At 35.2% G+C, this 15,121-nt stretch overlaps 1 protein-coding gene across 1 annotated transcript in view; it reads left to right on the forward strand.

The window, feature by feature from the left end:
• The window catches only part of LOC103604857 (dynamin-3-like), a 68,165-nt gene extending 58,267 nt beyond the window's left edge, over positions 1–9,898 (forward strand). Inside the window, exon 5 of the mRNA XM_008589433.1 lies at positions 8,445–9,898. Within this exon, the coding sequence (XP_008587655.1) occupies positions 8,445–8,514 (70 nt within the window). The 3' untranslated portion in view covers positions 8,515–9,898. The remainder of the gene's footprint in view (positions 1–8,444) is intronic.
• Positions 9,899–15,121: the final 5,223 nt, after the last annotated feature.

The following is a 15,121-nucleotide window of genomic DNA, read 5'->3' on the forward strand; positions in this document are numbered from 1 at the left end:
AATTTTTTTTTTTTTTTTTTTTTTTTTTTTTTTTTTAAAGATGACCGGTAAGGGGATCTCAACCCTTGGCTTGGTGTTGTCAGCACCACGCTCAGCCAGTGAGCAAACCGGCCATCCCATATATGGGATCCGAACCTGTGGCCTTGGTGTTATCAACACCGCACTCTCCCGAGTGAGCCACAGGCCGGCCCATGAATTTTGTAGTTTTATAGAGAGATGCAAAGTGTTGCCTTTTTCCTCCCTTCCTTGCTTTTTTTCTTGTCTCTAACCTGCGACGACATAGAAACGCACGTCTCAGAAGCGGCAGCTTGCCTCTCCCAGTAGCTAGTTTCTACAGCACGTAAGCTCGTAGAGGTCCCTTTGGGGATTAGAAAGAAAGAAAAGAAGAGAAAGAGGGAGGGAGGGGAAGAAAGGAAGGAAGGACAAAAGGAAAAAAATCATTGGAAGGGACACTGCCTCACTTCATTCAATAGCCACGTACTTGTAAATCTCTTAAAATCTTAAAAAACCAAGTTCTTTCTCTCTGTGTAGTTTTCTCAAAGTTTCTCTTACTTTCTGCTTCTTTGCATCTGTTAGTCCTTTCCTCTCCCCATCTTATCTGTTGTCAGTGATATAGTTCAGAGGCCAAAATATAAAAAATTAATCTCAAAGGTAATGCTTTTTACAAATCATATTTTACTACAACTAAAAATCCTCTAAGTTACCTGTTTTTTTTACTTTATTAGGGCTTGGGACAAAACAGGTCACTTGGTTCTTGTGACAAAGAATAAGACAACACTTGATTTCTCAAGCTAGCAAAACCTTTTCTGGCTTTCTTTCCTTCACACATACACTTTACTGTTCCTGGAATGCCAGTCCCTAAACTTTCCCTACTTTCTGGAAGTCCTTCCAATCCCCTAGCCTCCTTTCAACTCCAGGCTAGGACTCCAGGTGTCCCTAAAACTCGTGAAGCACAATCCTGTCCTAACACTTATGCTGCTCCTATCGTTGTAAACTTGTGTCTCTCCATCTCAGGGAGAAACTCCTTCTGGGCAGTGACTATCTTTATTTCTGTATCTCTGACTCTTAATACAATGCCTAGGACATAAACAGGGTTTACTGAGGGAATGAAAGAATACAAAATGAGTTGACTCACAATGCTTAATCAAAATTTATTTTGGAATTAGCACAATACTTAATGTATTTGAAGAACCAATTTAAACAGTTTCTTGATCTATTCTATTGAGAACCTTGCCTGAGTGAATGTTGTTGTAAAATTCCTTTTACAAATCGTAAGCTGAGCAGAGTTCATGTGGGCAAATCATCCTTTAAACTGCCTTTCTGCCACAACCACAGCAGTGGGTATATTGGTACCATACTTTTGGGTGAAATCCAAGTCAGATACTTACGACAATGTAAAGAAAGGGTGACAAGGCAGATTATATTACCATTTAATTTAGAAACTAACTTATGCAGGATATTATGTGTTTGGATCATCAAATAAAAGTTTTGGAATATTTTTATCCTTATACTTTTATTTCAAATTCCATAAATTGATTCATATTTTCCCAATGACATACATTATAAAATCATGGGTTCATTTTCACAGGGGAAAGAAATGCCAGGCTCTAAAATGTAGCAAGAATCATATTAGAGAATTCCTTGAACCTTTTAAGTGGACTCCAAATTCTATGCTCTTTCCAACATCTATTGCAAACTGTTCTCAGACAGTATTATCTCACTCTGTTACTAGAACTGAAAGGTCAAAATATGCTGGAAAGCACTTTATAGTATTATTATCCACGTGGACAAAATCATGACTATTATAGCATTTTCTGAACTTAGCCTCATACTTTCTAGATATGTAAAAACTATTTATTGAATAAATGCTCAAAATAAGAAGCAAAGTACAAATACAATGCTGAAATTTAAAATACTGTGTCCCATAATCTGTTCTCTTGGAGCAGATATTCACAAGAGAAAATAGAGGTCCTGCATCATAGTTAGTTGTCTTCCCATTTCACCTAGAGGTACGCACCTGCCTGATTTATTCTTGGGTCCATTCACTCCTTCACATTCATTGATCTGCTGAGTGGGACACTGCCCTCAGGAGGTGCTGTGGAAGGATGTAAGAAGTATAAGGGGTAATATCAGCTCACAGGAGGTTTAGAATATTGTTCAGAAGATAAGATATGCATGCTTCCCTCAAACTTTGAAAATGATGCAAGGATTAAATAATTCAAGAGGGTCATAAAAAAGTAAGGCATGTCAATTTCCGAAAACTCAGAAAAGTTTTTTTTTATTTGTGTTTTCTAAGAAATTTGTCAGATGTAGTCAAAAGAAAGGAGGTGCCTTACTTCTAGTGATTCAGTAGACAAAACTCTTTATATTTTTTTTGTTTGGGAACCTGTATCATCAATAAGATAATGTTGGGCAAATTGATATCAGACCCTCGTGGCTCTTAGAAACTTGGAATGTATAACTCACCTGTGAATTCTAGGTGTAATTATATGTAAATTGAATTTTTTCGACTGCTAGTTATATTTTAAAGCTTCAATTATATTTAATAATTAGAACTTATAGTATTAAAGAAAACTATTGCATATCCTTTTTTAATACAAATAATTACTCTCTCAGGCATATATAACCTCTAAAAGTGGCAACCTTTGTATATCGTTTTGAGGACTTTGTTTTAGAACTTATAGTATTAAAGAAAACTATTGCATATCCTTTTTTAATACAAATAATTACTCTCAGGCATATATAACCTCTAAAAGTGGCAACCTTTGTATATCGTTTTGAGGACTTTGTTTTTAATTTGGGTCCACCTAATTACGTTGACCTTCCATCATACCCTCCCCAAAGATGAGAATTTGGAATGCACATTTAGAGATGCTTACTTTCTTTACCATTTTCAAAAGCAAATACAAGCTTCCCTAAGCAACTAATTATTCTTCTGGTAATGACTAATAAGAAAGCTACTATAGTATAGTGTCTTGTTCTTTAAAACATGAAGCTAAAACTGCTTTGCCCCATGCTTAAGTCTAATTCCCAACGGTATCAAAGTGTTTCTATGACCTTGTCTTCATACTTCTTAAGATTTTTCCAGCACTTTCTCTTTTTGTTTTTATTTTATCTGGCAAATGAATTGAATTTCTAAAAAAGCAAGGTCAAAATAATTTATTATGCCTTAGAACAATGGTTCTTAAAGCATAGTCCCAGGACCAACAGCATCAGCATCATCTGGGAACTTGTTAGAAATATTTCACACACTAGAAACTCTGGGTGGCACCCAGCAACCTGTGTTTTAACAAGCCCTCCAGGGAACCGTGATACAATGTCCAGTTTGAGAACCACTGCCTATAACATGGCAATATAACTGTCCAATATAACTGGACTGGGAGTCAGGAGACTTAGTGTAAGCATAGGAAAGGAGACTGAGCTACATAGGCCTAGTCTGACTCATACAATTACCATTCAGATAATTCCCACATCCCATCATAAGGAGAAATAAGGGCAGGAGGAGAAAGACCAAGCTATTTCAGAAATCAGTGTTACGCTACCTGGAAGTGAGAAGCAGGAGGAAAGGTGGTTTCCACACCTACCGCACAAGCTAATAAACCAAAGCAGTTTGCTCCTTTTAACTCTCCCCCAACCTCTGTTAAGATTGCCCTGAGGTCATGTACACTCAGGACGAGCTAACCCAAAGAAGAGCATATAAAATTTTAGTTCTTCTATTCTTAGAAGACAGTAAAATGAGACAGTATAACAAATGATGCTTGCTTCTCTCTTATCAGTGAAGCCAGTTTCTCTCCCACAATGCCACCCACCCTGCATGAGCATTTGACTTTCTTACAAAATTGTCATTGTCCAAAATAATGTAAAAGGTCCAACCCTGCAGCTATGAATGCAACTTCAAGTATTACATCTTTCTCTTTGATTTGGAAGCAGAAACATGGCTTTCTATCGTAACCATAAACCGCCCACATACAACACAGTGTTTTAATAAACACTAAGTAATACAAGATGCTCCATTTCAATATAATGGGTTACTTACCGAAGCCCATCACTGAACAAAGCAACTGAGGAAAATTCGGTACAAAACAAATAACTTTTCTTTGCCAAAAACAAACTTTGTCTTGTGAGGTGAACATCTCTGGGAACTCTTCGAATGGTTAGTAATGGACCAATGAAATGGACAGTAAACCTTAAATGTTTTTCTGGTGTTGAAGTTGGCAAACACCTTAGGATTTCTTATTAAGAAATCCTGAACAACTTAATGCTACTCTTGAATTGCTTGCTAGTAGAGTTTTATATACAGATTATTAATTTTTTATTATTTTAGAAATAAAATAATGCTCATTTCTTCTAGAAGAGTTGCGGGGGGGCTCTTTAGGATTTTTAATTACTAAGTAAGTACATATATGGGTTCCATTAACCTGAAACTGGGCATATTTCAAATATGTCATAATTATTTTGAGAGAACATGATGGGAATTTTATCTTTTATTCTTTCAATCATTAATACAGTGCCTATTAATGTGAGGCTGTGGGGACACCCTTAAAAGAGCACATAATGAATTGGTTCTCCTGATTTATTTATTTGGAAAAAAATACTGTGAACCAAAGTCCATGCTAAATTCTGGGGTATGGCAGTGAACAAGACAAACAACAGATCTGGCACACAGCAGAAATATATATTCTTCTGGCCTCTGGCCTTGCCTTCTTTCTGCAGTTGTCCATTACTGTCATCCTTCCCATGTCCCATTGGCATAGTCCAAGGACTGAAGGGAGGTTAATGAGAATTTACTGTGCCATCGGAGTATTGAAATCTTTCCTTTCTCTATCCCCACCATTGACCTCTTCCCTTCAATCCTCATTATTTAATTTCTGCCTTCCAAGTTGTATATGTAGCAGATAAAATCATGTTTGCCCTTGCTTTGACCACATTATTATATTTTCAAGTGTCCCAGAGTACTTTCTCAGACTCTGAATTACTGAATTTTGCTCCATTTTTCCACCTACAATGGAGGGCTATAGTAAAACCACTTGCATGTTTGTCTTGTTTAATTCATCTTCCACTCTGAATAGATTCTGTCTTTTTAAAATCATGTGGCATGATGTGGTCCACATACCAGATACTCAGTAAGTGAAGCATACAATACTAATTTGAAGGCCTGCTTAGATCATCTAGTCTGAGTCTCCTGTGTCGCAGAAGAGAAAACTTAGGTCTAGAGAAGTTTAGTGGGTTAATGATTGCACAGTTTGACAACTGAAGCTAGAATCCACATCTTTTGACTTCTGATCCAGGATCTTTCTATGTAAACATATTGCCTCCAGTATAAACCTTCAACATACAAGGGTACTTCACAGAATTTTGTGGAAAAATAGAAATAAAAGATAATATGAATCTTTCCATGAACTTTGTGAAGTATCCTCACATGCCTCAACAAGTTGCATCACTGGCCTCATTGAACCAGCTCACCTTGACCTAACCTAGACTTAAGCCTGGCTAAACATCTTGTTTAGGCACTTTTCAGTCATTCATTCATTTGTCCATTACTCAACAAATATTTAATCACTACCTTCAATTCACATTGTACTAAATGCTGAATATACATGATAAAATATGTGGTTTCTGTTCTTAAGGAATTTTCAGTCTATTGTGGGGGACAGGCAATAACCAAGTAAATAAATACATAATCGCAAACAGGATTAAGTGCTATGAAATAAACAAACATCACCAAGTGATGGGGGGTGGAGGGTGGAGGGAGGTGGGAAACTATGGGATTGTCAAGAAGGACTTAGGAATAAGAACCCAGTTTGCATTCCAGTCTCTCTTGGCTACAAGCCTTGGTCAAAGCTATCACATATGCATAAAACAATTTCCAATTCACCATGCCATGCTGCATTCTGCCTCTAACTGAATTTGTAGACTAAGATTCACTTTTTTCAAATAAAATCCCTTAATTAAGTCCATTTGAGTTAATTAAGTCTCGTAGAGTTTCCCCTCCTTCAAGTTCAGATTCTGGCCAGCTCCCTCCCCCTACCCCCATAACTGCTTAATTGTTAAGAATACATATCCATAAGTTACACAATTATTTGTCAAACTCCCTGAGGGCAAGGGGCCTGTTATTTAGTATTTATTCCAAACACCTACTAAAGAATTGAGTAGTCAAATACTTTGTAGGTAGAGTTTCCAAGGGTCTCAGTCCCACACATCATGTTAGCTATGATTTTTTTTGTCAGGGCCATGATTTACTTGCCACTACTTTGTATCATGGTACGACCAATGAATATCACAAGCATTCATAAGTTGTTTGTTACTTGCAGAAGTAACTTTCATTTATTCAGTTGTCAAACATTCAGTGACTGAATGACAAGCAGTGAGCTAGATGCCGCAGGAATATGAAGATGATTAAAATGGTCCATTTCTAATCAGTGAAGACAAACTTATAAACCTAATTAGAATTCAATGTGCTGACTAATGATAGAGATATGTCAAAGTGCTATAAAAGCAACTGTATCAGGATAGGGGAAGGTAAGTCAGAGAAAGTTTCTCTGTGGTGAGTCTAAAGGATGAATGTTCCCAAAGATGCACAAAAGGACACTGAGAATATACTTGCATGTAATATCATGCTTAACACTGTGTGAAACAAGATAAGTAGGTGTGATTTCTGGACTCTAGAAACTTCACATCAAAGGAGAAAATGATGCAGGTTCAAGATTCAGGACATAAGTTAAATAAATATGGCCATTTTAAATGAAAATGAGCAATATACTAGCAAAAGAGCACGTGTTCTTGTATGGTCATAAGTAAAAAGGAAATTGTGGGGGGATTCTTCCCAGTGGAGAATTGCCAAACCTTTTCAGGTGATTATGATACCCTTTCTGCAGGAAGAAGACAATTAAACAACTAGTATTAGTAAGTTTAGTTTCATTACTGTGCCTTAAAGTATCTTTAATTACACTTTAAAAATTGAGTACCTGCTTAATAATGAAGCTAGAACAGGGCGTTAAATTGAAATGCACCTTCCCAAGGAAAGCTTTCCTTCAAAGCCTCTTAGACATTTTTCAGGTGCAGGAGGCAAAAAGGAACTCTACTTATATCTATGAGTTGTGCCTAAGTGGTCAATATTTTCAGCATTATTTAACACTCTCTCTTCTGCTTTGATATTTTTTAACCATCTAATTTTATTTTATAGCTCTGTGATTTTTAAACAGCATTTCATAATTGTTTTTTTCAACTTTTCTAACTTCATTTTTTCATACCTGAGAAAGCACATATGATTTGATCAACTAGGTGTCTCCAATATGGAAGAAAATTCCATGATGTTACTATAATTCTCGAAGGAGTCTTTCTGAAAGAAAAAAAAAAATCAGTTGGAGAATTTTATCAAAAAGAAAAGTTTTCAGTTTGTAGAATTTGTTGAATGTTGGGGGTGTATAAAAATTACTCCCGATGGTACTACATATGAAGTCAAGTACCCACATACAAAAAAACCTTATTAATACATTAGGAAATAAATGTAGGGGCTCAGGGATTAGATAATATTATTGGGTAATGTTGAGATTCTCAAGTATGGTAATACTTCATTATCTGGAGTATTTTTATTTAGCAAACTCAGCTATCAGAAACACCTTTAAAAACCAGAAAGTGAGCAATACTACTACTAATAATAAGACCTCTAAGACCCAGTGTAGGAAGTAGAGCTCATGCAATTTACTCAGGTACTCACACTGACCCTATTTATACTTATTAAAGAGAACTTATAAGCCTTGATTTTCTGATTTTGTAGTGCCCTGCAAATTAGAAGCAAACTTATAGAACAAATTGGAGAAAGCTACTGCTAAAGGCAATGTGAAATGGTAACTAATATTCTGACAGAGAGAAAAAGAAAATTATATCAAGAGAAATAAAAATTCAAAAACCAGTACTGTTTGAGACTTCATATACCATGTTAGTTCCTGGAGCAGGCGTAACATACCACAGTTCACTCTAAGTAACTATTTTGCTCTATTGGCTGAGATATGTGCTGTATATTTCAGATAGCTTTCCAATGATTTTATATTTTTATTAGTATTGGAAGAAATAACTGCAGTTTTGAGAAACCTGGAGCAGGCGTAACATACCACAGTTCACTCTAAGTAACTATTTTGCTCTATTGGCTGAGGTATGTGCTGTATATTTCAGGTAGCTTTCCAATGATTTTATATTTTTATTAGTATTGGAAGAAATAACTGCAGTTTTGAGAAAGATTTGCATATAAAAACATTCACAATTTTGTTTAAAAACTGCTGGATGAATGAAAGGTGACAACGTTCAAATCGTTCTGGACGGCAACCACTCCCGCTGGCCTGTATATGCATGAGCATGCGCGTGATGGTTCCTTCTCAGTGTTCTTAGAACAACTTTCTGCTAGATATTCTACTCGTTTCTTTACCTTTCTCTTTCTCTTTTTCTAGCCGGAGACCACCCCCATCACCAACTCGTCCCACTATAATCCGTCCACTAGAATCTTCCCTGTTAGACTAAACGAAGTGTCCGGCATGGCAATTAATCACTAATGAATTATGCGAAAGCAACGTCTTTGATAACCGTTGCAGTAAATCATGAGTAGTCGCATGTGTGGACATCAGTAGGCAAGTAACCAGTTTTACTAACGCATTCATCACCCATCTTCATCCCTCATGGTACATCAAACCTTTGGGGTTTGACTCTTGAAAAACTGCTGACCTGTAGAGGCTTTATATGTTGCGTGGGCCAAGGTAGGGTTGTATAGCAGTCCTATACTTTGGGGACCATTTGCCTACCCTGGCATATATTTGAGATTGCTTTGGACAATTTTTCCAGGCTATCTACCAGGTAGCTTGTTAAATATAATTCTTAACATATGTGAAATAGTGGACTTAGACCTAAGCCATACATATTTCTTTTCCTACATTCTGTTTAGGATGACAGAAATTCTGTTATCTATTATTAATGCTACCACCTACTTGATAATTACATATTTAGCTCCTTTTTCCGTCCTCTTTATTTCATAAGAATGCTAGGAAGTGACTTTTTAAAATGAGGATTCCTTAAGAATAAAACTTTTCCTGAAGCACAGGTAGTTTGCAAAGGAAAAGTCTGCATTGTTTGCTCTAGAGAGCTTCTCCTTATTCCAATGTGTCTGGCTTCATGCTAGAAGCGTGTGCAACAGTGAATTGAAGCTTGTTTGGTAATCAGTCAATAAATCTGGCTAGTTAGTTTAGAGTTCAAGGAAGAAGCAAAATATCACATCTCTAGAAGTGTCTGGAAAAACATAATTTCTTTATTCACTTATATATTCACCTCCTGGTAGGTTACAGTGAAGGCTGATATGGAAAATGTTTAATTTTTCCAATTAATCTAATTTTTGGCATACTGACTACACTTTGATACTAACTCCAGTTTATTATTAATATTATTATTATTTTGGTTAGAGCAAAAAACTCTCCCTCTTTTCATGCTGCTTCGTAATTCTCTTATGTAAAAATTTATCTTACCTTTAAAACAGGTTTAATGTCACCTTCTATCCATTCTAGGCTTTCTTAATAAATCTTGAGGCTTGCTAAGGGATAATCACCTTTAAAGAATGGTACTTGGAATGCAAATAAAAGTCAATAAGAGATGCCATGGTTAAAGAGCAGAGGTCACACTTTTACGGTTTTACTACTTCAGAATCCCTATCCAGGTCACTCCAGAAAATGGTATTGAAACATAAAGATCTAAAGTGAATTGCAATTTCTAAGATTTCTAACATTTACAAGCGCAGTTTAGCCTGGGGGTTAATAGTTAAGTCTTAAGTTTTGGACTACCTAGGACCAGATGATTAGCATGCAGGAAACAGCCAGAAGCCAACTGAAGTTTTGTCTGCTAACTGTTCCCAGACAGCAGAGCAAATACTCACTGAATAGTGGTGTCCCATGACACTATTTCATATTCTACAGAAGTAAATCAGGTTTCACCAACTGAAATGTCTCCCATTGAAAGCAGCAAACATGATTTGTATGTTAACTTAACTTTAATTTCCTGTGTAGTTTATACCCAAAGCAGATACCCATAAAGTATGAAGTAAAAACTTTTAACCATTATTGAAAATAGAACTTGCCAAGTTAAATGGCATTGTTTTAAAGTTGATTCTAAAGGGTTACAGCTAGCCCATAATTGGCAAAAATCAGAGAATACAAGACTTACAAAAAGAGCAGTTTAACTTTTAAAGTTACAGGTGATTGCGTAAAGAACATTAGCACTCTAAGTCTTCTTGGATCCTGTTTTTTCCTCATTAGAAAAAACATTAACTCTTTGTGAATGGAACCCATGTGCAAGATACATACTATATTTTAAAAATAGTGTCTCGGCTAAATGGAAAAATGTTAAGTGACATCCATAGTAAAACAATCTGCAGTGAGATTTTTCTATAAAATTCCCTCTTCTTAAGATTCCCTTTGCTTCTTCCTTTGAATTCTCTAAAATAGGCAGGTCACAGATTGTATACTTCAGGGTTGGGTTTAGTGCTAAATGTTGTTTTGCATTTTGCTGTATTTCAAAAATTTCCTTCTGTTAAAGGAAAATATTGTGGATAACCACCAGTGTGTTCTCACATCAGCACAAACCATGTCAAAGAAATTGGAGATTTTTTCCAAGTTTCTTTCCACTGATCGTAGGCAGTCATAAGCAATGGCATTTGTCATCCTTGGCTTTTGCTTTTAGATTATAATCCCACAGTTGCACTGTCCCAATTATCTCCCTTTATGGATACATTTTTGTTCTTTTTTACCCCTAAGTTATTTCTAATAAAACCCAGCCTCCCCTGGAATTTCAGCAGTCACATTGGAGAATATTTGCAGCAGTATTGTCATATTATTATTATTATTAAATCCCATTTCCCAGAAGGTTTGTATCCTGCTAAAAGGAGATGCCAATCTGAATGATGTCTGAAGCTCTAGGACATACACAGTTTGAGGTGCAGCATGCGCATCAGGCCTTAAGATGGAAATGTAGCTTAATGAGCTTTCTAATCGTTTCTTATACCATTTCTAATCTTTTGTGTAACTTCCTCTTAACTGATTACTCTGATGTTGTCAACACAATAGACGTAGCTCCATCGTGTCCAGCATAAAAAAAAAATCAGTGACTTTAGGATTTGGAAAAAAAAAATCATACATGTTTACTAGACAGGTAAATCTAGTTTTAATTGTTACATATCTCTAGAAGTGTCTGGAAAAACATAATTTCTTTATTCACTTATATATTCACCTCCTGGTAGGTTACAGTGAAGGCTGATATGGAAAATGTTTAATTTTTCCAATTAATCTAATTTTTGGCATACTGACTACACTTTGATACTAACTCCAGTTTATTATTAATATTATTATTATTTTGGTTAGAGCAAAAAACTCTCCCTCTTTTCATGCTGCTTCGTAAGTAGGTAGGTTTAAAAGCACTTGTTAAAATGCGACAGGCATGAGTGTGATTGAATGTGCATTATATATATATGTATGCATATGAATGTAAATATCTATGTACACATGTGCTTAGTATGTGTGGATATGAAGATATTTTTTAAATTGTGCTATTACAAGAGATAGCTTTGGAGAAGCTGCCATAACACTTGATAGTAGTGGTTTGTTTCTCATAACATACATGAAGTATACAAAATTTTCTAACTCCAGATTGTATTCATTCTGAAAGGCACAATAAAAATGCTCATAATTACCATGACAACATGGTAATGTCCACAGGCATTGTATCTAAATCCACAGCATGGCTATCAAAGAAGTAATTACTTCTGACAATAAAGTTTGATAAGAAGTGTAAGATCTAGAAACTTACGATCACTAAATAGAATTATAAGTTATTTATTGGATTGCTGAGCTGAATCTTGAAAAGCTAAGTTGATTTATATAGTCGTTTTTTTCTCTGCAGTAAATGTAAAAAGAAAATAGAGGGCTATAGCAACATAATAATAGAAGATTTTTCTGAATAAATTTACTAAAAATGCAGAGGGAAAAGTTAATACCGTAGAGATAGAACATCCACTTTTTTGGGTAAACATTTTTTCTTTGGCCAGCAGTATAATTATTTGAAATTGACAGGAATCTTCTTAGAATTAAGAATAACTATATAGTTGGCCTCTGAACTCAATGAAAGAAGATAATGTATCAGATTCAAGCCATGCATTTTATATCATTTCACCTAGAGGACTACTAGCTGTGAGCTCAGAATTTAATGTGAATGAAGCTAGATGATTTTAGAGAAACGACTGTTAGTTCACCGGATCACTCAATACTTTCTATAAAAGCTCAAATGNATTTACAAGCGCAGTTTAGCCTGGGGGTTAATAGTTAAGTCTTAAGTTTTGGACTACCTAGGACCAGATGATTAGCATGCAGGAAACAGCCAGAAGCCAACTGAAGTTTTGTCTGCTAACTGTTCCCAGACAGCAGAGCAAATACTCACTGAATAGTGGCGTCCCATGACACTATTTCATATTCTACAGAAGTAAATCAGGTTTCACCAACTGAAATGTCTCCCATTGAAAGCAGCAAACATGATTTGTATGTTAACTTAACTTTAATTTCCTGTGTAGTTTATACCCAAAGCAGATACCCATAAAGTATGAAGTAAAAACTTTTAACCATTATTGAAAATAGAACTTGCCAAGTTAAATGGCATTGTTTTAAAGTTGATTCTAAAGGGTTACAGCTAGCCCATAATTGGCAAAAATCAGAGAATACAAGACTTACAAAAAGAGCAGTTTAACTTTTAAAGTTACAGGTGATTGCGTAAAGAACATTAGCACTCTAAGTCTTCTTGGATCCTGTTTTTTCCTCATTAGAAAAAACATTAACTCTTTGTGAATGGAACCCATGTGCAAGATACATACTATATTTTAAAAATAGTGTCTCGGCTAAATGGAAAAATGTTAAGTGACATCCATAGTAAAACAATCTGCAGTGAGATTTTTCTATAAAATTCCCTCTTCTTAAGATTCCCTTTGCTTCTTCCTTTGAATTCTCTAAAATAGGCAGGTCACAGATTGTATACTTCAGGGTTGGGTTTAGTGCTAAATGTTGTTTTGCATTTTGCTGTATTTCAAAAATTTCCTTCTGTTAAAGGAAAATATTGTGGATAACCACCAGTGTGTTCTCACATCAGCACAAACCATGTCAAAGAAATTGGAGATTTTTTCCAAGTTTCTTTCCACTGATCGTAGGCAGTCATAAGCAATGGCATTTGTCATCCTTGGCTTTTGCTTTTAGATTATAATCCCACAGTTGCACTGTCCCAATTATCTCCCTTTATGGATACATTTTTGTTCTTTTTTACCCCTAAGTTATTTCTAATAAAACCCAGCCTCCCCTGGAATTTCAGCAGTCACATTGGAGAATATTTGCAGCAGTATTGTCATATTATTATTATTATTAAATCCCATTTCCCAGAAGGTTTGTATCCTGCTAAAAGGAGATGCCAATCTGAATGATGTCTGAAGCTCTAGGACGTACACAGTTTGAGGTGCAGCCTGCGCATCAGGCCTTAAGATGGAAATGTAGCTTAATGAGCTTTCTAATCGTTTCTTATACCATTTCTAATCTTTTGTGTAACTTCCTCTTAACTGATTACTCTGATGTTGTCAACACAATAGACGTAGCTCCATCGTGTCCAGCATAAAAAAAAAATCAGTGACTTTAGGATTTGGAAAAAAAAAATCATACATGTTTACTAGACAGGTAAATCTAGTTTTAATTGTTACATGCTAAATCTTGCATGCGTATTGACTAATTGGAATAACCATTTACTCAGTCATGGCCAGACTATTGAAGTAGTATTGATTTAGAACAGGTATGTTGCATTTCCAAAAATCATCTACCAAGGTTACTCTAGTAAATATTACTATTAGCTGTGTTTTATAACATAGAAGAGCAGTAGGGTCTGTTTATTAGCAAATTTCCTATTTGTTCAAATACAGACTCCCAAGGTTACTCTAGTAAATATTACTATTAGCTGTGTTTTATAACATAGAAGAGCAGTAGGGGCTGTTTATTAGCAAATTTCCTATTTGTTCAAATACAGACTCGTATTCCAAAACCTTATAACAAAACCAGTTCCTGTGATATAACTATAAGCCTTCTGAACTTAGAATTAAAAGGTAATCACATAGATTCATTTTGGGACTTTTTAGTATAGACGGTAGCCATAATTCTTAAATATAAAAGGGAACCTAATACCAGTATGTGGTAAATGTTGACATTTTATGTGTATAAACACATTTTCTATGCATGTGTCTCTATGTATACAGTATATACATAGTAAATTCATTTCTGCAAGTACATGTATTTTATGTCCCTTTCAGTAGGTAGGTTTAAAAGCACTTGTTAAAATGCAACAGGCATGAGTGTGATTGAATGTGCATTATATATATATGTATGCATATGAATGTAAATATCTATGTACACATGTGCTTAGTATGTGTGGATATGAAGATATTTTTTAAATTGTGCTATTACAAGAGATAGCTTTGGAGAAGCTGCCATAACACTTGATAGTAGTGGTTTGTTTCTCATAACATACATGAAGTATACAAAATTTTCTAACTCCAGATTGTATTCATTCTGAAAGGCACAATAAAAATGCTCATAATTACCATGACAACATGGTAATGTCCACAGGCATTGTATCTAAATCCACAGCATGGCTATCAAAGAACGAATTACTTCTGACAATAAAGTTTGATAAGAAGTGTAAGATCTAGAAACTTACGATCACTAAATAGAATTATAAGTTATTTATTGGATTGCTGAGCTGAATCTTGAAAAGCTAAGTTGATTTATATAGTCGTTTTTTTCTCTGCAGTAAATGTAAAAAGAAAATAGAGGGCTATAGCAACATAATAATAGTAGATTTTTCTGAATAAATTTACTAAAAATGCAGAGGGAAAAGTTACTTAATACCGTAGAGATAGAACATCCACTTTTTCGGGTAAACATTTTTTCTTTGGCCAGCAGTATAATTATTTGAAATTGACAGGAATCTTCTTAGAATTAAAAATAACTATAAAGTTGGCCTCTGAACTCAATGAAAGAAGATAATGTATCAGATTCAAGCCATGCATTTTATA

Source organism: Galeopterus variegatus, unplaced genomic scaffold (genome assembly GCF_000696425.1).
Source record: "Galeopterus variegatus unplaced genomic scaffold, G_variegatus-3.0.2 Scaffold5446, whole genome shotgun sequence".
NCBI classification, from domain to species: Eukaryota; Metazoa; Chordata; class Mammalia; order Dermoptera; family Cynocephalidae; genus Galeopterus; species Galeopterus variegatus.